Source organism: Columba livia, chromosome 14 (genome assembly GCF_036013475.1).
Source record: "Columba livia isolate bColLiv1 breed racing homer chromosome 14, bColLiv1.pat.W.v2, whole genome shotgun sequence".
NCBI classification, from domain to species: domain Eukaryota; kingdom Metazoa; phylum Chordata; class Aves; order Columbiformes; family Columbidae; genus Columba; species Columba livia.
The window spans coordinates 16,811,680-16,834,066 of record NC_088615.1 but is presented as its reverse complement, the minus strand read 5'-3'; the positions used below and the strand labels follow the sequence as shown (position 1 = coordinate 16,834,066).

The 22,387-nt window shown below is 51.2% G+C and overlaps 1 protein-coding gene and 1 long non-coding RNA gene across 7 annotated transcripts in view; both read right to left on the bottom strand.

Annotated features, from left to right (window-relative positions):
- Positions 1-6,408, bottom strand: part of NRG2 (neuregulin 2) — a 162,263-nt gene extending 155,855 nt beyond the window's left edge. For 2 of the 5 annotated variants that reach the window (XM_065030177.1, XM_065030178.1), the window contains exon 1: positions 5,895-6,401. In XM_065030177.1, the coding sequence (XP_064886249.1) occupies positions 5,895-6,324 (430 nt within the window). In that variant the 5' untranslated portion in view covers positions 6,325-6,401. Of the gene's footprint in view, positions 1-5,894 lie in introns of all 5 variants that reach the window. The other 3 variants (XM_065030180.1, XM_065030181.1, XM_065030179.1) reach the window with 3 other exon arrangements.
- Positions 6,409-6,589: 181 nt separating this feature from the next.
- LOC110359642 (uncharacterized) lies at positions 6,590-22,250 on the bottom strand. Of its 2 annotated transcripts, none has more exons than XR_010466216.1 (3): positions 14,304-22,250; positions 11,050-11,129; positions 6,590-10,478 (listed from the first exon to the last, which is right to left on the bottom strand). It is a non-coding gene; the product is annotated as an uncharacterized LOC110359642 (long non-coding RNA). The 2 variants fall into 2 exon arrangements; XR_010466217.1 differs by having other exon boundaries at positions 16,753-22,250.
- Between the last annotated feature and the right edge of the window lie 137 nt (positions 22,251-22,387).

Sequence of the window (22,387 nt, the reverse complement as noted above, 5' to 3'; positions counted from 1 at the left end):
ACAGACCTTTCCACCTGCCCCCAAACCTGAGGAGGCAGGAGCTGAGAGGTGCTGGCACTCTTTAGGGATTCGAGCGCTGCACACCCGATTCGGTAGGCAAGCAGATGCCTGGCTGCCAAAGTTGCCAGGGAGATGAGCTTCCTCCAGAGTCTCCCCTCAGCACACACCTCCACCCGAGCTCCCGCTGAGGACAGGCGTCCTCTGCCATCTGCACCGGACAGAGCACGGCACAGCACAAAGAACACGTCCCCGGGGAGCGGGGCAGAGCCTTCTCATTCAAACAGCACCATTTGGAGATGAAAGTCTGGTCCAGAAGTTTGGGAGGGTGCGTGCTGTCATCCTGGCAGCCCCCTCTGATCAGCAGGCAGAGCAGAGAGAGAGGCAGGATTTACTGACATCGTTGCTACACCCAGCCCAGCTCCCACCAGTGTGACCAGCACTGACCGTGCTGCCGCCCCCAGCATTAAGTGGGCACAGGAGGACTGACAGAAGCTGCCAGACAGTCCCAGCACCTCCTGGCTCAGCAGAGCTACTTTATCACTTCCCAGCACCGTATTGCTCAGGCTCCTCTGCAGCGAGAATTTCTCCGATGACCAGCATCACCCACGGGCTCGGAGCCACGCAAACCCGCTGCCCACCAAGGATCAATCTCCTGCAGCTCCTCCTGGCCAGGCACACCACTCACCCTGCCTTCCAAAGGCCGGCACAGGTCTCTGGGAGAAGCCCATGCTCTGGTCCAGGGCAGCACAGCTCTGCTCTGCACTCAGTGGTGTCATGCAATGACTCAGGAGGGGAAATGGAGATAAGGAGCACTTCGGCACCAGCATCCAGCCCCTCAAACCTAGCAAAGCAGCAGCTGTTCCTCCTTGCAGGAGCCATGTCACACTGCTCATGGGAACAGCAACTCCATCCAATCCTGCTGGGAGAAGCACCCTCACCTCAGCAGTACAGTACCAAAACTGATCCCTTGTGGGACTTTACAGTAGATTTTGGGGTGTGCCAGACGCTTAAAGGCCCAAGGCCCTGGTGACCATGTTGCATTTTGCTTTACACAGCACAAATCAAGTGGGGAGCTCAGCTATGGCAGAACATGGCTCCCTTTTTGCCTGATGATGGAGTTTATTGTCCCTGTGCTTCCAAGCATGCACCAGTTTCTTATCCAGATCCAAACCCAAGTCAAGGTGTTGGCCGTGATTTAGTAAGGGCGTTACGCTTCAGGGCCCATATCTAAGGGTTATTAGCTATCAGAACACAAAGACAGCCACTGAGAAGCAGCTGGTGTCCAGGGGCTGTGCATGGAGAGCCTCTAGATATAGAAACCAGCACTGCTGGAATCATGCAGGAGCCGTTTTAGTCTCCTGTTACCCAAAGAGATCCTTGAGGAGATGCTTTATTTCCTGAAAGGGGAACTGAGTAATTAGCCAGGCTTTGCTCCACACAGGGCACATCATGCCTGGGAGTGGACAATCTCTGTTGTTTTGGGTATAGCTGAAGTCACTTGGACCTACAGCAGTGGCTGAGCAAAGTTTCAGTTGCCAGCTCCCCGTCACAGCTGGGAGATGAGGGGCTGAACTGGCCACAGGGACCAGGGACCCTGGGTCCACTCCCAGGCCAAATCTGTGTGCCAGCTAGCCAGGAGCAGAAAGCAACCAGAAACCTGTCGTTCTTGCAAGGAGTAAAAGCTTTCTGCAGCAAAGTGACCGTTCCCCATCTGCAGAAACTCTAGGCAAGAAGGAAGCAAGTTTTCACTCTTTTCCAAACCTAAGGAAGTGTGATTTTCTGGAGGTGGTGAGAAATAGTTCAGACAGCTCTAATTAGCAGAGTGGCGCATGAGAAAATCCAGCTTTGCTGCTGCCTGCTCCACAGCTGTCCTGGGATAAAGGGGAGCACCAGCATCGGTGCCTGGAGCCCACCTGCACTTTCCCCTATGCTTGCCTGGCTTGGAGCAAGCCCAGTGATTTGCAGGGTAGCGGAGATGGATATTTTTGCATGAGCTGCTGGTCCAAAGTTGCCAGTGCTATTTCAGGCAGCAACACCTACACTGTAATCCAGGGGGCTGTATTTTCCAGCAGGCACTTCAAAATCAGGCTTCCCTCCTCTCCTCGCAGGCCAGCTGTAACCAACCTGGCTCTCCGAATCAACAGATAAACAGCTCGCAGCCTTGTGTGGCCATCGAGTCCAATGCCACAGCCCCAGCATGTTCCTGATTCCCACTGAGAATAAGGCACCTTCCAACTGGAAAAAAAAACCTCGTCTCACAAGAAGTACCTGCTGCAACAACAGGTCCTCTGCCTGCAAATCCTCCCAGGGATCTGCCACCACCAGATTACTCACTCAGACTAAGCTAGTTAATCCTACAGGCAAGTAGTGTACTTCATCCTGGAACTCTGCTGCATTTTCGGTGAGTTGCTCCAGGAGATGCACAGGCTCTAATTAAAGCTACTTTGCAACTTCCCGCATATGGAGGCAGGAAGACATTTGTTCCTCTGTGAAAGCAGAAATCAGAGCTCAGACAGGTTAAATCCCCACCAGCAAAAGCCCCTTCTGGGTACAAAATACCTGCAAATGTATCTTTCACACAGGAAGCACGGGCTCATATAAAGTGGAAAGCAGACCCTTGAGGATGAGGAGGGTCAGGACCACAACCCTCTCCTGGATTCAGCTCGGGAGTGGTGCCAGCAGGGCCAGCACACCACACAGCCATCCCACTAATGAGAGCCAGCACCGTGTCTTGCACATGTTTCTTCCTCCTTCATCTGTGCATGTAGGCACAAAGGAGATAAGAGACCATCCAGAATTAAGTAGCTGAAAGATGTAAAGAAAAGAGACAGGAGGAGAAGCAATAACAAGAATCATTATATAACAGTATGAAAAAAACAATACTACTGCCAGTGCAGAGAGGTTTAAAGATAGGCAAGCGGGTGGTGAGACCCACAGGATCCTGGGCCCAGGGACCAGCTGCTCCCGTTGTGCCACAGGGGTGTAAATCAGCTGGACAGAGATGCAGAGGCTACACACCTCTGGGATTTGCAGGAAGGGAAGCTTCAGCCTCCAGACCCTGCCCAGCAGTGGGATGGCCAAAGTGAGAATCCCCCTAAGATCTCAGCACGGCAGGAGGGGAGACATAAAATAGTCCAGCCAAGACCCCGCACATGCCAGAGGCACAAAGCAGTTTTCCTGTTCTGCCTCCTGCACCCCATGTCACCCTTCCTTTTCCTTCAGCCCCCCCAGCTCTGTCCGGTGAGGGTCTGGGTCCCATGTGCAGCCTCACCACACACTTTCTCTCCTCCGAGCGAGCTGTGCAGACAGCAGAGACTGTTCCTTGGAGAGAGAGAGATGCCCCAGCCACAGGCCTAATCCTGCAATGCATCCTGGACCTCAGCAAGCAGCAAAGAGAACACACAGCATCTCAGGCTGTGAGAAGGGGATGGATCACTAGAAAACACACCCAGGCACAGAGCCAGAGCAGGGAGAAAGTGGTCTTGTGAGGTCTGCATCTTCAGGAGTGGGGGGATTGGAGTGGTCAGAGCCATGAAATCCCACCCCACCCACTCAGAAGTGGCCCCAGCACCTGTCCCCCAGCTCTGCATGTCCTGTACCAGATTGTCCCTCAGACCACACTTTGTCCCTGGACACGTCACCCCGTGCCAGCTCTGGAGTTGTCCACAACCCCCATCTGCAACAAGCACAGGAAATAGCCCCGCACCGCTCCCGATCTTCTCTCCCAGCAGAAACCAAGGAGCAAGAAGGCAGACGATGGCCTGGTTTCCCAGTCCATGCACCTTTCCAGCAGCTTGGGTGCTACAAATCAGAAGATCCTGCCAGGAATGTCACCTTCAGAAGTAACCTCTTAGCCAAATCGAGAGCATGAAGTGCTTGGGGAACCACAAGTTCAGCAAGCAGAGGCTCCCATTTAATCTTCATCACTGAACCAAACCACAGTTATGACAGTTCACAACCACCAGCTTTTATTTTGATTTTGCAGTCCGCTGTAGAGCTCTGCTGAGACAACGCTCCTGGCAACCTGCAGAGTCCCTTAGCCAGGGAGCCTATTCAGACCATCAAAAACACAGAAACAAAAGCATCAGCTCCAAGAAGGTGTCACAGGCAGAATGACATCCCTTAACTTGTTGTTACATCAGCCTACATGTTAGCCCTTTGGGTCTGATCCAGGAAGCAATGGAGCAGCCTCCTTTCCTCTTAAAGTCATACCCTGCTGCTCAAAGATGCTCAGGTTTGGGCTCCTTTCTTTAAAGAAAAAAAATATATAAAAGCCACATACCTTTTGCAGTGCTTTGACCCGATGGTGAGACCACAGTCCTGAGAAATCCCCCCATTTACCTTCCTTTTACTCCACGACAGCTATTTCACAAAATCCTCTATGTCCATGACGGCCCACATGCATGACAGATGCACATGAAATTAGTGTCTCCCAGATTAGTTTTCTCGTATGCAGTCCTAGCCTATTTTCCTCAACAACATATTATGATATGCAGGGTTCTACCTTTCTGCCAGGAGATGCAATCTTCTAAATTTATCTTGTGGTTAACTAAAAAAGGAAACAGTTGTGGCTTTCAAAATCTGGGGTCAGCCGTCCCAAATGGCAAAGTATTTCCCTCAGAAACACCTAGTTAGTAACACAACAACAACAACAAAGCACACATATGTTCATTACAGAGCTAAGTATAACTGACGAGGCACCTTGCCTTTAATGAGGCGAAAGGCCAATTAACGTGATGAGCAAGTACAGCGTGCTGTCATTGAGTGGGGAGCCTGGATTCCCTGGAGATATGGCCTGTATATCCTCGTAACCGACCGAACACAAATCCATTTCTGATGGCATGTTGCAACGCTCGGAGTTCTCCAGGTTACCACCGGCCTTCTCCGGATTTTGTGACACAGTATCTGAGCCTTCAAGCTGGACAAAGGGCCAGCCTTGCATTTTTGTAGGCTCAGATCCTAACCCTGGGAAAATGCAGTCATTGTCTTTGTCTGGTCCCCCACCGCCCAGCCCATCACAGGTATTTACCCTGCCGGAGGACGGCAAGGAAAATCAAAAGGGGTAACGCTCCGGCAGGCGCTTCCCTGTTGAAGTCATTTCATAACCGCGTTTACAAATGTGGATCGGCACACAGTACGCACAGAGAACAGCGCGAGTGCATTGACAGAAGACATCTCAATGCACTCAATGAACAAAAGAAAACCAACTTCACACGATGAGGCCGTTATTTTGAAGGAGGCAAAACTTGCTGGCAGTAAGGGCACACCTGGAGAGCCAGCATCTGCCCCAGGCCCCGCAACCCCCCGGGAAGAGCCTCTCTCCGCATCGGTAAACATGCCCGGGGAGAAACACGCATCAGGCAGCACCAGTGTGCACAGAGTTAACGGGGCCACCACCGCATGCCGGCGGCGGCTCTCCCGGCCGGGGGCTGCTTGACATCACCGAGGCGAACCGAGGGAAGCGGGACCCGGGCGGGGGGCACTGGCAAGCGCCGAGACCGACGCGCTGCCGCCGGGAAGTCGCCAGTCCAGGGTGCAGCGGCAGCCGGGCTGCGGGCCCTTCCCCGCCCGGCCCGCAGCGGGACTCGGGGCTGGGCTGCTGGCACGGCGCCGGGGAGCCGGGCAGGCCGGGACCTTGAGCCGGGCGAACGCGGACCCCGGGGCCGGGAGCGCGGCTGCTGCGGCCGGGCCCAGCGGAGCGCATCGCCCCCGCTGCCAGGAGCGGCTCCCGGCGCCGGTGGGCCAGCGATTTGAGTGGCGATCGCGGGGCACCCCGGGGAAATGGGCCTCTCGTCCCCGCTAGCGCTCCCCGCCGCCGCTCCATCATCGCCCCCCGCCGCAGGTGCCGGCGCCCCCCCGACCGCCGCCCCCCGCCTCCGCGACGCGGCCCATACCGCAATCGGCGCAAAGGATCCGCGCCACGTCCCGCTTGAGGTTCTTGCCGCTGGTATCGAGCGGGGCGAAGGCGGTGCGGAAGACGAGCGGCTCCTCGGTGGGCTCCAGAAAGAAGATGTAGCGGTGGTTGCGCTTCACTTTAAAGCAGGGCGCCTTGGAGCCCACGCTGATGAGCTGCTCCCGCTGCAAACCGCCGCTGTTGAGGGGCCACAGGTCGAGCACCTTGACCAAGACCCCCCCGGCGGGACCGGCGGCTCCTCGGCTGTCATTGCCGCCGCCGGCGGGGGGGCCCACGGACTGCACCTTGCCCTCCAGCACCACCGCCGCCGTGTACGCCTGGTCCTGCACCGACTTAAGGCTGGGCGAGTAGCAGGCGAGGGAAACGCCGAAGAGCAGCATGGAGAAGCCGGGCGCCGGGTCGCGCCTCATGCCGCCGGCTGCCGCTCGCTCCCCGCCGGCCCTGCGGCGGCCGGGCTGCGGGGCTGCGGCGCGGCGGGCGCGGCGGGGCGGAGCGGAGCGGCGCGGCGCGGCGTGGCGCGGAGCCGCGCGGATCCTCCTCCGAGCGGATCCTCCTCCGAGCGAGGGAAGTGGGATGCTGACCCCCACACCCCCCCGCTTCCCTCCAGAAAAGGTGATTCCCTGCCTGGGGACTCCCCCCCGGGGATGCCCGCTGCAGCAGAGGGGATCCCTGCGCCCGCGTTTCCAGCTCCTGCAGGGCCTGGGGGGTCCCCGGGGATGAAGCCAGATCGTGTTGCCTCCATCTCTGCCATGAAGCCAGCCCCTCGCCAAACCCCCAAGCGTTCACAGATGCACACCCGCCCCCCCCAACATGACACCAGTCATTTGGAGGCATCTGCAGGTGGCACGGGGCTTCCATGACATGCAGGGCCCAGGAGCAGGGGGTTCCTCTTTGCCTGATTTTTTATGGAGCTGGGAGATTTGTGCCTGAGATTCCCCTGCACATCTGAAGACAAGGCATTAACATAGCGACAAATGGAGTAAGGTAATAGCTGAGGAGACAAAGCCTCCTTTCATGTCCTTGTCCCTGCTGTCTCTTTTTAATAAACAAGTGCTCTTCCTCTCTTTCCCTGCAGTGGTCTCCAGGAGGAGTCAGTTTAATCTCCAAAAAGTGGCTTATTTGGATTTATTTTCAAAGCTGATCCCGAAGCATCTGTACTCCCAAAACCTCACTGCCCAGATGTTACAGTGTGGAAGGGATCTGAGATACTAAATTAGCAGTGGAGGATTTCATATTTGTTGTTGCACTAAATTCTGCATTGAAGGGGAGCAGCCATGGTCCCATCACGATGGAGGTGACCTGGAGGCAGGAGGGCTGGGCTCGGCCTTGTCTGAGGCACAGGGTCAGGACATAGGGATGCACAGACCTGCCTGCACTGAAATGGAGACACGGCCCCCACCCCAGCGGTTCTACAACCTCAAGGGAATCCCTCAGCACAACCCAAAAGATGACAAAAGCCAGATCTTTGAGCACATCAGTGAGAGGAGCAGAGATGGCAGGATTGAGGTTTGCTCTCCATCTGGTGTGGTGTAGCCAGAATCATCAGGATAAATGGGAATGGAGCAGGGCTGCTGTTCCCAGACACAAGCACAGAGCGCAGCCTTTCCTCCCGTTGCCCTGGCTCTGCTGGCCGGGGCAGGAGCCATCACGGTTCCTCCGCTGGCACATGGTGATGCAGACACAGACAGAGCTCTATAGCCATGGAGCGGCTGTGGGTCCATGCTGCCAGCCCGGGACAGCTGCTCTGCCCCACTCCAGAGAGGCTAACAGCTCTCTGAGCAGCTCTGCCATTGCAGGACCGCGATGCATCGGGAGCTGCGCAGCACGTTAGCAGCAGGGCTTGGGGAACATCTCTTGCGTGCATTTTCTCTTGCTAACTGGGATTCTCTGTGGCTTTCTGTTTTCAGGTGTTTCTGAAAGCTTTCTCTTTTCCCCTGTTCGGTAACTGTGCAAAACTGCAAAGAAAGAGAGGCAGAAGGGACCAGAAATGTTTCCCATAGCAGAGGGGAGGACAGTGTTTGGATTCAGGAAGCTTCTTGAAAGAGTAGGGAAGCCACTTGACTTCTCTCTGCTTTTGACACGAATCTCTGTGGAAATTCCCCTTTCCCTAACATTTTGCTCAGACAGAAATACAGGTTCTTTCTGAGAAGGAAGGAGATATCCTATAGCATAAATTGATCTGAAGCTCTCCTGCTCTACCCTGCCCCTCACCAGAAAAGATGGTTTAATGCCCAGGCATCTGAGTAGCTAATCCTTGTCTTCTCGCTGTTTACAAGTTGAAATCCCAGTGGCACCACAGTGGTTCAACTGCTGGGAGAACTTCAGCACAATATACCTGTGAGACCTCTGGGGCGACTTTGAAAAGGGAGGTTTTTCTTTGTCTCTGGGGTATTTTGGAGTCCAGGACACCTGACACTCATTCATGGAATAACAGGATAACTGAGGCTGGCAGGGGCCTCGGGAGGTCTCTGGTCCCCCGGCTCATAGCAGGGCCAACTGGGATAGGTCACTCCAAGTCATGCCAGCTCAGGCTTGAACCTCCCTAGCGAACCTGTTCCAGTTTTGCCCACCTTCATGGTGGAAAAAGTGGTTCCTTATCACTAATGGAAATTCCCTGCATTCCAGCTTTTGCCTGTTGCCTCTCATCCCCCCTGCATCTGGGAGGCTTTGCCGCTCTACTCCCTCTCTGAGATCTCCTCTTTCCCCAACTGAAAAGAGCTGGCTTACTGAGACTCTCCTTGTGCCTCCTGATCTCCAACCCCTGATCTCCACTGCACTCACTCCAGTCTGCCAATGTCTTTCCAGTGCTGGAAAGTCCCAAACTCCAGCTGGGACTTACAAATGCCACACAGAGGGGAGAGCTCCCTCCCCCAGCCTGCCCACTGCACCCTGCTCATACAGTGGGTTTTGTGGGCCCTAGCAGAGGTTCTGTTTATTAGAGTGAAGACCAGCAAAGGGCCAAAGGACTCCTTCAATGTGCTGGTGTCCAATGGCTGATCCTTACCTGTGAGTCACACTTGAGTTCACTACAGGTCCCAAAGGGCCAGCTGGAGGGAGATGGTCCTAATTCATCCTGCAGGGCTGGAAGGCTTTTCTCCCAGAGGAATGCCAGGGATGCTCAGGGTGGTGGCCCAAAGCGTACAGGGGCAAGGGTGACCACTATCCACTGAGAGCAGCAAAGCCAGGCAGGACATGGTATGGTTTTGCTGATAGAAAAGTGCATGGTTAAAGTGATGGCTTAATTCTAGCATGCCCATGGACTAGTGATACCAAGAGCATCCTTTTCTAACACCTCCCCCCAGGCTTTGCATTGCCTGGTGGCTTAGATGATGTGTACAGGGTCTTTCTTTGCATCTGGGTTGTATCATGCATCACCATGCGACCTCCTGCCCACAATGCTCTTTTCAAAGCTTTCTAGAAAGAGCTCAGAAGAACAAGTGTGCTGGGGCTCAAGGGTTGTGCCTTGTACATTAGGAACTTGCATTGGTTTTATCTGCACTCGGAGATGGATAAAAACCTCTGGGTTCCAAAGCCAGTTTGCCAAATTGTACTATTTAAATCTCTTCTACAGCTCCCATGTCTATTCTTAAGCATAGAGACCATATCCCCATTTCACTGGGTCTGCATCACCAAATATCACATCTTTGGAATCTCTTCTGCTACTCATTTTATCTAAGAAAGAGTTTTTCCCAGCTTTGCCACCATGGGTGTTAGCTGATATCAGTCCTTGCTTAGTCTCAAGGCTTGACATGTATTTTCAAATTTTCACCCTGTTCAACGATGGTCAAAACTGTGGCAAATTTACTTCCCATCTTCTTCTCCTGTAAAATCCACTGCACCTTTCAGTGAAGTCTTTGTGTTTGTCATCAACCAGAAGACAGAACTTTCTGCACCGCACCATCTCAATGCAACTGCTCCTGAATGTTAGTGCTTCTTAGCCATCCCTACTCCTTCCTTTCTGTGATTTTATTTCTTCATTTTCCATATTTTCCCTTTTTCAACCACTAAAATCAGTTCATTCTGCATTCAGGCACAAGCCAAGATGCCTCATGAAGAACCATTATTTCAGAAAACAACTGTTTCATCCCCCAGCTGCTTTAATTTATCCAAAGCCTATCTCTCCCCTACCTCCCTCGTGCAAAACCCATCATATATGCCACCATGAAAGAGAGATGGAGCATCTGAGCTCAGCCCAGACTCCACTCTGCCTGGAGGACCCCAAGAGCTCAGCAGCACTGTCAGAGGTTTTTGCCCCTCAGAGCTGTTTTTTCATTCACCTGATTTAATTTTGCTCCTTCAGTTTCCCAAGGATTCCTGCAAAACAAAGTGCTTCTCAGGTCCATCCCTATGCCAAGGGAGCTCCTGGTGCAAAGTGCCCTGCCTGGTGACAGATGTCACAAAGGGCAGTGCCCCAGCGTCCCTGCAGCTTTTCTGTGAGGAAAGACACTGACCCCCAACAGCACAAGCGGGCAGGTTGCGCATCTTCAGCATCTTCCACAGGTTGCAGATCCTCATCCTCCTCCACACTGAAGACACGTTCCTGCAGATCCGATGTGGGTAAGTCCTGTCAAAAAAATGGGGGTTTTCGTATAATGAGGTACAGAGCATCTGCCTTTCCACCCCAGGGTGTTCTGGATGGGCTGGTGTTATCCTTGGTGAGCCTCGGAAGCATGTGTGCATCACAAGCATGCTCCATCTCCCCCAACTCTCCCCAGCACCAGCTCTGTTCTGGTCACAGTATCACAGTATCCCAGTATGTTTGGGATTGGAAGGGACCTCAAAAGATCATCTAGTCCAATCCCCCTGCTGGAGCAGGAATGCCTAAAAGTGAGGTCACACAGGAACACGTCCAGGTGGGTTTTGAATGTCTCCAGAGATTGGTCCCCCGCACATGGCAGACTCAGGAGATACTCGCCCATAGCCTAGCCAAGGGAGCACAGTTTTCCTTCCCTGTGGGACATTTGTTCCCTCTGACAGTCAGGTGTTTTACAAAGAATCATGCCTGAACACCAACAAATCCACTGCAGACATTTTTTTTCCCCTCACTTCAATGTCTTCTCTGCAAGGATTCAGCTTGTTTGGCTTGAGGCTGTCCAGCAAAAGGGGGATACATCGCACATGGAAAACGTCAGTACCTGCCATGCAGGGCAGAAGCCAGCCCTTCACCAGGACACACCAGACTCCTGGCACCAACAAAATGCTGCCACAGCCTTGGCTGAAACGAGAAAGGCAAATGATAAATTACCAACTCAGAAATTATATGGAAAAAGCAAAGCCCAGCACCCAGTTTGAGACTTCAATCTGGAGACTGACTAAGAAGGACCATGGTCAAAATAAGCCATGTCTGTTAATCCTCCCAGGTAGGGAAGGACTGGGACGAGCATCATCCTACTGCCTTTCTGTGGGGTGCTCAACCATCCAGAGGAAAGAAGTTGGGCACATTTGCTTTTGGGAGATAAACCACTACTCTACTAGAGGAATTAAACGCATCCTGAAAAACCTTTTGTTTCCTGGCACATGGCAATCAAAGGGAAGAAAAAATCAAGAGTCAAGTGGAAGAGCACATGGAGGAAAAACGATTAGGGTTCCCTCCAGCCCCTTTGTGGCAGATTAACCTAGGGGCAAGTAAGAAAATTAGCCACTCATCTTTCAAGGAAATGTGTGCATCTTTTACTTGCTGCCTCCCCAAGAAACTCATTCACTCCTTGTCCACCCACACAAGCAGGAATTATAAATGAAAATAAAATATAAACAGTTCAGCCTTCCTTTTTTCCTCTCAGCCTTTCAATCAGATGTTTCGGTCCATGCATTGGTACCCAAATTTGCATCTTCATCGTTCTGATGGCATGACTATAGAGCCTTGGCTCACTGTGCCCCTCACACACTCTGTTTCTTAGATACGTGTATCTGTATCCAATACATCTATCAGCAGCTCCAGCTTTGGGAGGGTTTTGCACCACTCAGGGTGGACAAGACAGACAGGAACTTGTCACTGAAGAGCAACTGCTCTGTCATCACTGCTCACCCTGCCCAGGGCCAGAGGACCCAGCAGAAACTGATGATCCATGAGGCAACACTCCCTGTCCCCCAGGAGGACGGTGTTGGCCAGGCACTGCGAGGTGTCACCAGAAAGATGACACATAGGTGCAAAATGGCATTGGCAGGGCAATGCTCCCCGCACGAGGTTGTATCTTTGGCTCCTGGGCACTGCAGCCCCTATTCTGTGTGCCCTATTCTGTGTAATCTCCAGGCTACCAGTGAGAGATGGTCATCCCAGACACTCTCCCCAGGGACTGGATTTCTCTGCCTGCCATTCTGATTTTTTTCTCTCCCTTCTCTCTGCATGAGCTCCTTACACCCCCCTGTGTATAAAATAACTATTACAGTTGTGACAGTGCATCAGGTATGTCCATGCACCTCCAAGTTCCTGTCTTAAATAAAGTCCGTAGCAGTTCTGTGTTGCTACGTGCATATCCTGAGCCAGGAGAGCCTCTATTTGAAAGAAGTATAAAGGAGTATTGTGAAGAAGAAAAATGAAGAGCAATATATCCAAATCACCGTGAAAAACGCAACAGTTGAAGCAGGCAGCTATTGCCAGACAAACCCTCGACGTGATATACCATTGCAAAGGTAAAAAACAGTGCTGGTCATAAAAACATCAATAGAGTTTTGCCTTCTCTAATAATGCTGCTTGTCTAGAGAACGAACAATGTATCTCTGGAGGGTGCAGATGCAAAACTAAGCAATGAGTGCCATCACAGAGATAAACGCTGTCCTAAGCTTTAGCTCTTTAGGTGGTAAGGGGGTTCCAGGTCATCTGCTGCAAGATTGTTTCTCGTGGATTCAAAACCAGTTCAGCCCCTGCTTTTGGAGGTGGCATTTTGAGCACTTGTTTTCATTTTTGCTGTGAAAGCAGACGAAGCAGCCTGAAGGGCTGTGTGACAGCAGGGGACTCTGAAGCTCATAATGGCACCCCAAATTCTTAATGGCAACTGCATCTCACAACAGAGCAGAAACTCTGTGCTACCATAGCATCAGCAAAGCATGACAAGGGAGGCTCCTAATGAATTCAAGGTGGCAGTCAATCCAGTTAATGCAGAGATTTAATGTTATAAATGTTCATATTCAGCACCTCTCCCTCCCGCTTCAAGACATCCCAGAGCTTTGTACGGTTGACACACTGCAGAGATTGGAGTGTTGGCGAAGGGGCACAACAAATAAAGCTGATGGCCCTGAAGCAATGCCAGCAAGTTTGAAACTGGGGGTGTATGTGCATCCAGCGGAAAGCTAATGAAAGCATTTCCATGAACACAACAGCTTCCTGCATTGGAAATACAAGTGTCATTGAGGTGAACTGGGCTGCTCAGACTGAATGCTGAGGGCTGTCTGCAGACTTAGGAAAATGTTTCCCCTTCCCACTCTTGCTTGTTTTGTGTATCCTGATGTAAAAATGTGCCGAGTGGGCATGTACCTTATTACATGTGTAGGAAACCTGGAGAAGGAGGACTTGAGGTGACACCCCAGTAACAGAGACAGACAAGGCTCCTTGTCTGGCTTTACCCTTGATCCCCTGTTTAAGTACTGTTTGCCACCATTTAGACAAGAGACCTACTCTGAACGATTTCTGATATTCAGGACACTGTTTCTGCAGCAACAAGTTAATGCTTGCAGGCACCCTGTGGCTGGAGAACGCCCTCGATATTACAGAAGTGGTAACTCATTTAATGGATTCAAATAAATAGGAAAGCCCAAGACCTGAGAAGGCAGCATTTAAGACCTGTACTGAGAAGTGCCTTGCCGTGAAATTAAATATAGGTCTCACAAACCAGAACAACAGTGCTTTTACTGAGAAGATAATCACGCTCTGGTAGAAATTACATGATATAAAGCTTAGATTTAAAATAAATGTGAAATGAGTTGGTGGATTCAGGGTCAGTTCCTTATGGAAAAGTTTTCACGTCAGAAAAATCACTCAATGAAACTGGCTTTTTAATTAGCAGTTTCATCAGGAAGCCTGGAGGACCGAAGGGTTGCTGGAGCCTCACCCCCCACCTTGCTATCTTGCCCTTTGCAAGAAGGGCTGGGATCAGAAGAGGGGTGGGCTGGGTACAGGCTGTCCTACAGGACTTAGTTTGAGAACAAGAGGTAACACCCCAACATAGAGTTAATGTTCTTAATTGCTCTGGTCTGAGAGCCAAGGACATTCTGAGTGCTCTGCCCACAGGTGTGAGGCAGCAAGGAAGGGGGACAGAGCTTGACTGACATCCAGACTGATCATTAAGAGTATTCCAGCCCATTAGTGTCATGCTAATTATGTAAGGAGAGTCGGGATCTTCTGGTCTCTCTCGCTCTCGGGCGCTTTCTCTCTCAGGCGTTCTCTCTCTCTCACCTGTGGTTTTTTGCTCTTTTTTGTCAGAGCCGGGGGAGTTCGGTTCAGCACGTTTAGTTCAGTCTTTTGCCATTTTGCAGAGGCCTCTGAGCCTTTCTCCTTTTTTCCTCTTTTCTCTCTTCGGGGTTGGCTGTTCAGGACCAGGTGCTGCTTCCTGGGACTGGCTGCTCAGTGTGGATAGAGTTCATGAGGAATCGCCTTGAGTATCTTTTATTTCTGTTTTAGATATATATTTACTAGTAGTGTATTAGTATTCTGTATTTTTCATTAAACTGTGTTTATCTCAATCCAAGTTTCTCTCTCCCCTTTCAATTCTGTCCCCTATTGGGGGGATGAAGGGTAGGGGAGGAGTGGGTGAGTAAGGGGCTATTGTGGTTGCATTGCCAGCTCAGGTTAAACCAGGACAGCATGTTATGACATTACAAGGGGTGATAGTTTTAAACTGAAAGAGGAGAGGTTCAGACTAGACATGGGGGAGAATTTTTTTACAATGAGGGTGGTAAAATACTGGAACAGGTTACCCAGAGAGGTGGTGGATGAACCATCCCTGGAGACATCCCAGGCCAGGCTGGACGGGGCTCTGAGCAACCTGAGCTGGTGAAGATGTCCCTGCTCATGGCAGGGGGGGCACTGGGGGAGCTGGGAAGGTCCTTCCAACTCAAACTATTCCGTGATTCAATGGGTCCCTCCAAGTATCTGAGCCTCAAGTGTCAGTTTTCAGCTCCATTTTCAGTTCTCTCTCCTCCTTGTGAAGTCTGTTCAACAGCAGTGGGAGGTTACAAATAGAGCAAGGCAGCTCATCTGCTGCATCTCACTTGTGTGATCCGTGGGTACCCACGTGCACACACCAGATCCTCCCTGCAAAGGCACTTCATGACCTTCCCCACTGTATCCGTGGAGAGATGGCCACACTTTCCCGGTCTGAAGCTCCCTCCTCAGTCCTTTGCCGTGCATGTCCTGCCTGGAGCTGAGGACACAGGCAGCAGCACCACATGGGTCTGCACTCAGATTAACCCTGCAAAGTCAGGGACAACAATTTGTATTTCCTTATCCAAAACTCGTGTTCTGGGAAGGCCGGGGTAGAGGCTTCAGTGGGAATCTCTGTTCACTACAGGAGTGGTGGGGTACAGATACCACCACTACTGAATTAATGGTGGCCAAAAACTACCTGGATGGCAGGTACAGAGGCAACAGAGACAAAGTCTCCTTGGTGTGGCATGTCACAAGGGGCCTGTAGTGCCGTTTGGGATGCTAAGATCATCCAGATGACTTTCCTTTCCCAGAGGGCAGCGTATCCCTAGGACAGAGGCAGGGCTCCTCCATTGTTAGGGCCCAACGAGGCAGTGGTCACCCTGACCTAGTGCTGGCAACAGTCATGGTGCGAGCAGCCACTGGCCAGAAACATCCCAGGGCTCCCATCCCGCTCCCGCCTCACACGAGGAGCGGGCTAGGGACGCAGAAGGGGCTATAAATCTGTTAAATCAGGTGCATTTCCACACCTTGAGCACCAAGTCACCCACCACGACTGCAGTCCCGCCACAGACGTGCTGCTTCTCCAACAGCATCAGCATTTGTGAGAAAACAACGATGCTCAGTATTCATGAGAGACCAGTCACTGCCAACACTGGGATGACTTTATCACATTGAATTCTGTCAAACACACGATTATTATAATTATTTTTTTAATCTTACTCAGTATTTTTTAAAGCTACGTAAGTTTTAACGACAGCAATCTTATTTTGTCATTGCTGCCTTTCTCCTCCACCCTCATCCCAAGCTATGTACAGCACTACCACACTCCTTAATTATAAGAGTATCACTTTTCCTGTGACTTCCATGAACATTTTAACCAACAAAAGGGTGGATACCAAGAGTTTAAAGCTGTGAGTTTATTACATATGTCATGAGTTTGAGGCCACCTGAGCTTGGCAGTGCCAGGGAAAAGCCAGAGGCTGCAGAAGGAGGTTGTGAGGGGTCGTCTCCCTCCCAAGGCAGGTCTGGGCTGGGGGAAGGTGGTCTCTCTCTGGTCTCAGTGAGAAAGGCCCAACCGCAACTGACTTGATCAAACAGCTGTTTTAATAAGGCAGAGTAAAAGGACGAATACCAAGAGCAAGCAAATCTTATGCCCCTTCAGATGCAAGGCACCCTGCATTCAAACAGCACTGGATGGACCCAGGATGGATTCTGCCATGCTGCTGCAGTTATCCTGTCCTGGAGAGAAGTTCCACCTTTTCAGTCCTTCAAGTTATTACATATCCTTCTTTTTATTCTATCTTATAAAAGCAGCTATTTTATTAAGCCATTTGTTGTTGGGCCACCCTTGCTGAGACAGAGAAATAACCCTCTCTCCCACCTCACCCTGGCAAAGCCGGTTTGCAAATGCACCTGTTTTGTAAACCCTTCTCCTCTCTAACACAAACCATGTGTTTCACACAGGGCAGACTCTTACCTGCTCCATCCAGACCTTGTGGGATCACAGCACTGCATCTTCCCACCTGTACCACATGGTATTTGCCGAGCAGCTGTAAAACAATTAATGGATGTTCATGTTTGCTGCACACTTGCACAGCACTTTGTCTCAAGCACAACAGGGCTGGTTGCCAAAATATTCCAGTAGCAAAAACCATAAAACAAACCTGCTCCTCTATCTAGACACACTGTGAGAGGTTGAAGCCACCCTAATGGTCCCTGGTGGGGAAGAAGAAGGACTTCTTGCTGTGCTGGATGCATTTCTCATTAGCTCTAGGTGATTCCTGCTCCCCCCAGCAGCAGGATTTGGGGCAGCACAGAAGACAGAGGTCCCTCCCGCCAGCACCATCCCCAAGCTTCTCGACCCCACTCTGAGCCCAGGTTGCCAGCATTGCACTTGTCCAAAGGGCCCCAGCGTGCCCTGTGACTGATCTCCTCCAGCCAGAACCAACATGCGGCTCCCCAGCTCCCTACCGGGAGCCTCACCAGGAAGAATTTCTGCCTTATATCTAATCTAAATCTACTCTCTTTCAGTTTAAAGCCATTACCCTTGTCCTATCACTACATGCCCTCGTAGGCCCCCTTTAGGTGCTGGAAAGCTGCTTTACGGTCTCCCTGGAGCCTTCTCTTCTCCAGGCTGAACAATCTCAACTCTCGCAGCCTGTCTTCATAGGACAGGTGCTCCAGCCCTCTGATCATCTTCATGGCCTCTTCTGGACTTGCTCCAACAAGTCTGTGTCCCTCTTGCATTGAGGGCCCCAGAGCTGGATGCAGTACTCCAGGTGGGGTCTCAAGAGAGCAAAGCAGAGGGGGAGAATCCCCTTCCTTGACCTGCTGGTCATGCCTCATTTGATGCAGCCCAGGATACAGTTGGCTTTCTGGGCTGCAAGTACACATTGCTGGGTCATGTTGAGCTTCTCACCAACACCCCGAAGTCCTTTCCCTTGGGGTTGTTCTCAATCCATTCTCTGCCCAGCCTGTATTTGTGCTGGGGATTGTCCCAACCCATGTGCAGGACCTTGCACTTGGCCTTGTTGAACCTGATAAAATTCGCACAGACCCACCTCTCACGCCTGTCCAGGTCCCTCTTGATGGCATCCCTGCCCTCCAGCAGATTGACCGCACCACACAGCTTGGTGTTGTCGGCAAGCTTGCTGAGGGTGCACTCAATCCCCCTGTCCATGTTGCCAACAAAGATGTTAAACTGCGCCCGTCCCAACACCAATCCCCGTGAATGCCACTTGTCACTGGTCTCCACTTGGACATTCAGCCATTGACTGTAACTCTTCAAGTGCAACTGTCCAGCCAATTCCCTGTCCACTGAGTGGTCCATCTGTTGAACCCATGTCTCTCTAATTTAGAGAAAAGGATGTCATGTGGGACAGTGTTCTATGCTTTGCACAAGTCCAGGTAGGTAACATCAGCTGCTTTTCCTTTCTCCACCAATGCTGTAACTCCATCACAGAGGGCCACTGAATTTGTCAAGCACCATTTGCCCTTAGAGAAGCCATGTTGGCTGTCACCACTCACCTCCTTATTTTCCACATTAGCAGTTTATCTTTGCAGATACAAGAAGCAACAACTCATTCTGCCATTGTGCAGTCACCAATTCCTTTCCGTTTTCCACTTTTTTTTTTTTTTAATGAGCAACAAAAAGGGGCATCTTTACATCTCACCATGGGAAGTTGTGGACAAGGAATGGCTGGTATGTCCTCGGGATGTCAGTCTCTAGCAGGTGGTCAGGATGACACAAACCCTGTACGCAGGCACAGCCTGGATGCAGCTGTGCCCCACTCCTGAGCACCTGGAAACCATGTTCCGTGGCAGGGTGACCCCTCGGGAAGTGACCCTCCAGTACCCTGTGGGGAAGCCCTGCCTCGGTGCTCACCCAAAACAGATTATCAAAGGAACCAGAGCCACTTTTTTTGAGAGAAGCGGTTACAACTGGAGGGCTGTAGTTAAATGTGGCCAAGCTTTTCCATTGTTATTTTACAGTTGCTTGATGTTCTGAAAGATATTTAGAAAAATGACTTTAACTGTCCTGTGCCAAACTGGGTGAGGGTGAAAAAAAATGAAATTTGGCAGACATGTTATTCATTCAGCATGTAGGTTGGATGATGTCCAGGGACTAACACAGGAGTTCTAACTGATCTGGGAGACTAAAAACCATTCACAAATAATTTGATTTAGGGTCACTGTGATTTCTTTTTATAAATAATTTTCATTGAGAAGTATTTTTTTAATTAGGATTGACAGACCTAATAGCGACTCTATTGTTTGCACAGTTCATCATTCCCATCTTTGTAAATGACTTACATATGTGTTGTGCTAGTTTCTTGTTCGCTGCACACGATGGGGGCTTGTTCACGGGGCAACCAGTGCCTTGCAGACAGCGCACAAGCCATGCTGAACTCCTCTCTCCAAAGGCACGCTCTACCCAAATGGAAAGCAAAGGGAGCTTTCACCGTTCTGTTACACACTCCAGTCCAGGGGTTGTTCCGAGCCTTTGCACAACTTCAGACATCGCCACACGGCTGTAACTGTTTTCTGATTGCTCTGGCTCCAAGAGATTGTAAAGGCAAGCTTGCTTTGATTGCTTTGTTGCTCCAAGTCCCATCATAGCTAAGGAAATACTCTGAACCAGAATAAGCTCCCTTTTCCATGGTGGGAGCACTGAACAAGGACTGGACCAAGGCAAAGATCTGACACATCCTGGCAAAAAACTGTGTCCAACAGCAAGTCTACACTCAGCTGGTTCTTAATTCAGTGAATCACCCAGCTAAGCCTGAATAGATCCGGGAAGACTGCAGGAGAATTCGGACAGCAGATGGGAGAATGGCTCCATAACTCAAACGCATCTTTCTTGGCAACATCCTCTGTGGGTGACAGCCCTTTCTTTGACTTGCACAATAACAATCACATCCCAGCCACTTTTGTTACTAATCTTATCTATTGTTTGAGTGGCTCTTAGATTCCCTCATGCGATTATAAATGTTCATGCAAGTTCTCAGAGTCAGCGGAGTTGTAGTTTTGTAGTTGAATAACAAGGCTTGGGGTCCAAACTTTGAGATGTTCAATTGAATGATCAGAGATGTTCTTAAAAGCACTCCAAATTGGATTTTGAATCAAAAGGTCCATTGATTTTAAGCTTGAAATCTCAGCAATAACTCTGAAAACCACCTCCTCTGTTTTTCAGAGGAACTGAAACTGGTGCGATACAGGATGACTACAGCTATCAAAGAAAGGGGGATTTATCTTGTGAGAGGAAACTACCAGAAGGTGGTCTTGTTTAGACTACCAGAACAGGGGCTGAAGGGGCTATAGATGCTACTGAGAGACCTGTGGGAGTGGAGAAAACATAAGAAAACCTTGTGAAAGCTCCAAGCCAATAATTGTGGAGCTGTAAAGAACTCAGTCATATATTCAGGCTGGGGATTAAAAGATTTCTGACTTCCAGAGCAAAAAGGTCTAGGACAGGTTTCTGCAGAACCCACAGAACAAGCCAACATGAAGCCTGATAAACATATGGGACATATTGATACAACTACAACAGCACGGGAGTGCAGTGTGTGACCCAGGAGGTCCCTGCAAGATCCCTACCCCATCTTAAGCCATCTGGACAAGGTATGGGGAGACTCTCCTGGCTCCTGCATTTGTCCATTGCCTTTGCCTGTCCTCTTTTGCACCTCGCCTCATTCAAGCAGTTTTCCCAGGCTTGCCTTGGCAACATCATCTTGTTTTAGTGCTGGGCAGACCAATACAGGTCCCTGCAGCATAGCCATGGCCACCCGAGCGGGGCTGCTATGGTAGAGATCCTATTGAAGAAGATTACCTACTAGGAAGTAAAAAAATGCGTTTTTTGCTTTATCCTGTGTACCTAAACAAGAAGATTCAGGTATCCAAACCAAATTCAGACAGAAAACCAGAGTATTAGGTAGTTGCAGTGACTGGCAACACAGAATTATGCTAGGTCATCAAGGTCCCACCAACACCATCCATACCAAAGGGGAAATGTTGGCAGGTCTGTTCCCAGGATCACCAGTATCCACCTGGAATGCATCCACTCTGCAAGCAATAACACTGGCCTGCACTGGGGAGGAAATATAACCTCTGCTGCTGGCTGCACTTGATCAGCATCATCACCAACAGTAATTCTTACCCCACTGCGGTCAGAGACAGACTGGCCATGTGCTTCCTGTGTGCCAAGCTCTCACCGAATGCATTTCCTCAGCAGTTATATATTTACAAGCTCTCCCACACGAATAAAGCAGTGGTTCAAACTCCATAAGGAGTCTGGCAAGAGGAGTCATCATTAGGCCTCAGTTGAAATTGTTTAATGTCATTCGTCTTTAAGATAAAAAGAGCAAATTGAGGGAGAGGGACCGCCAGAGCACCAGCCCTCAGCCTGCCACAGGGGTGCAGTGCAGTGCTGCTGGCCTGGCCGTGCTCTTCCCACACCTGGGACCCACCAGGAAATGTCTCATGTGCAGGTGGGATGAAAATCAAACATAGCATCCACTAAGCACTGCGCATCACAGGCACTCAGGGCATTTCTACAAGCCAATATACAGCTGCTGACAGCTTGCAAACTGCAGCTCTGAAACATCGCTTCTGTATTAAAAGGAAAACTGTTTTCCTCTCCTTTTTTTTGTTTGTTATTACACATGAAGCCACTAATAACTAATGTTTTAATCATAATGATGGGGCAGACTGGAAGTTCCTCCCATGATATCTAAGCAACATCTAAGGTACACAGATGCCTTAGCAATTTAATCTCTTTCTCCTCAATGCATGTTATTTCCCCCCGTGCAGAGCACATCCCGCGGGTCACCACGGAGTCTGCCTGGTAGCACTGCCTTGTGTAACACTTGCAGGTTTTTTGGGGATGCTCAAGGTAGCATTGATGCCCTCCACACAAGCCAGCGCTCGCTGTCCTGGAAGGGAAGGACAGGGTATCACAGAATGTTAGGGATTGGACGGGACCTCGAAAGATCATCTAGTCCAACCCAAGCACGCAGGGAAGGGACTTTTAGCCAAACCCAGCCTGCCGGTTTGCCTCCCGACCTGCAGCATCTACAGTTGTGCTGGAGCCGGCTCGGGATTCGGGATTCAGGGTTGGGTAATAAGGACTGGAAGCAAAGGGATCTCCTAAAAACCCCACCAAAAAGCAGCAGTGTGAAAAGCGAGCCGGTCACCTGCGACGGGGGCCGCCCCTTCCACCCCGGTCCCCATCGCCGCTCCATTCCCCGGAGGTCCGGCGCTCCCCGCCGCGCCGTAGATGCGCTAATTAATTTCATTAGCAGCCCCGAATAAATTCACATCCGCGCTCCGTACACCCCACTTGGGAAGCCCCTCTGCCCGTTATCCCGGCACCAGGATGGGATGGGAGGGAGGGCGGGCTGGCGGTCCCCGCTTCTCATCGGTCGCCCGTACGGTTTCCTCCCGAGGAGGACGGCGGCGCTCCCCGGCCCCGCCAGCAGCCCCCGGGGGGCGGGTCCCCGCCCCCCGGGGGCTGCTGGCGGGGCCGGGGAGCGTCGTTGGGAGCAGTTGACGGCGCCGGGGGGCGGCCCCGGTGGCGGCGGGTGGCGGTGCGCGGCGCGGCCGCCCGGCGGCGC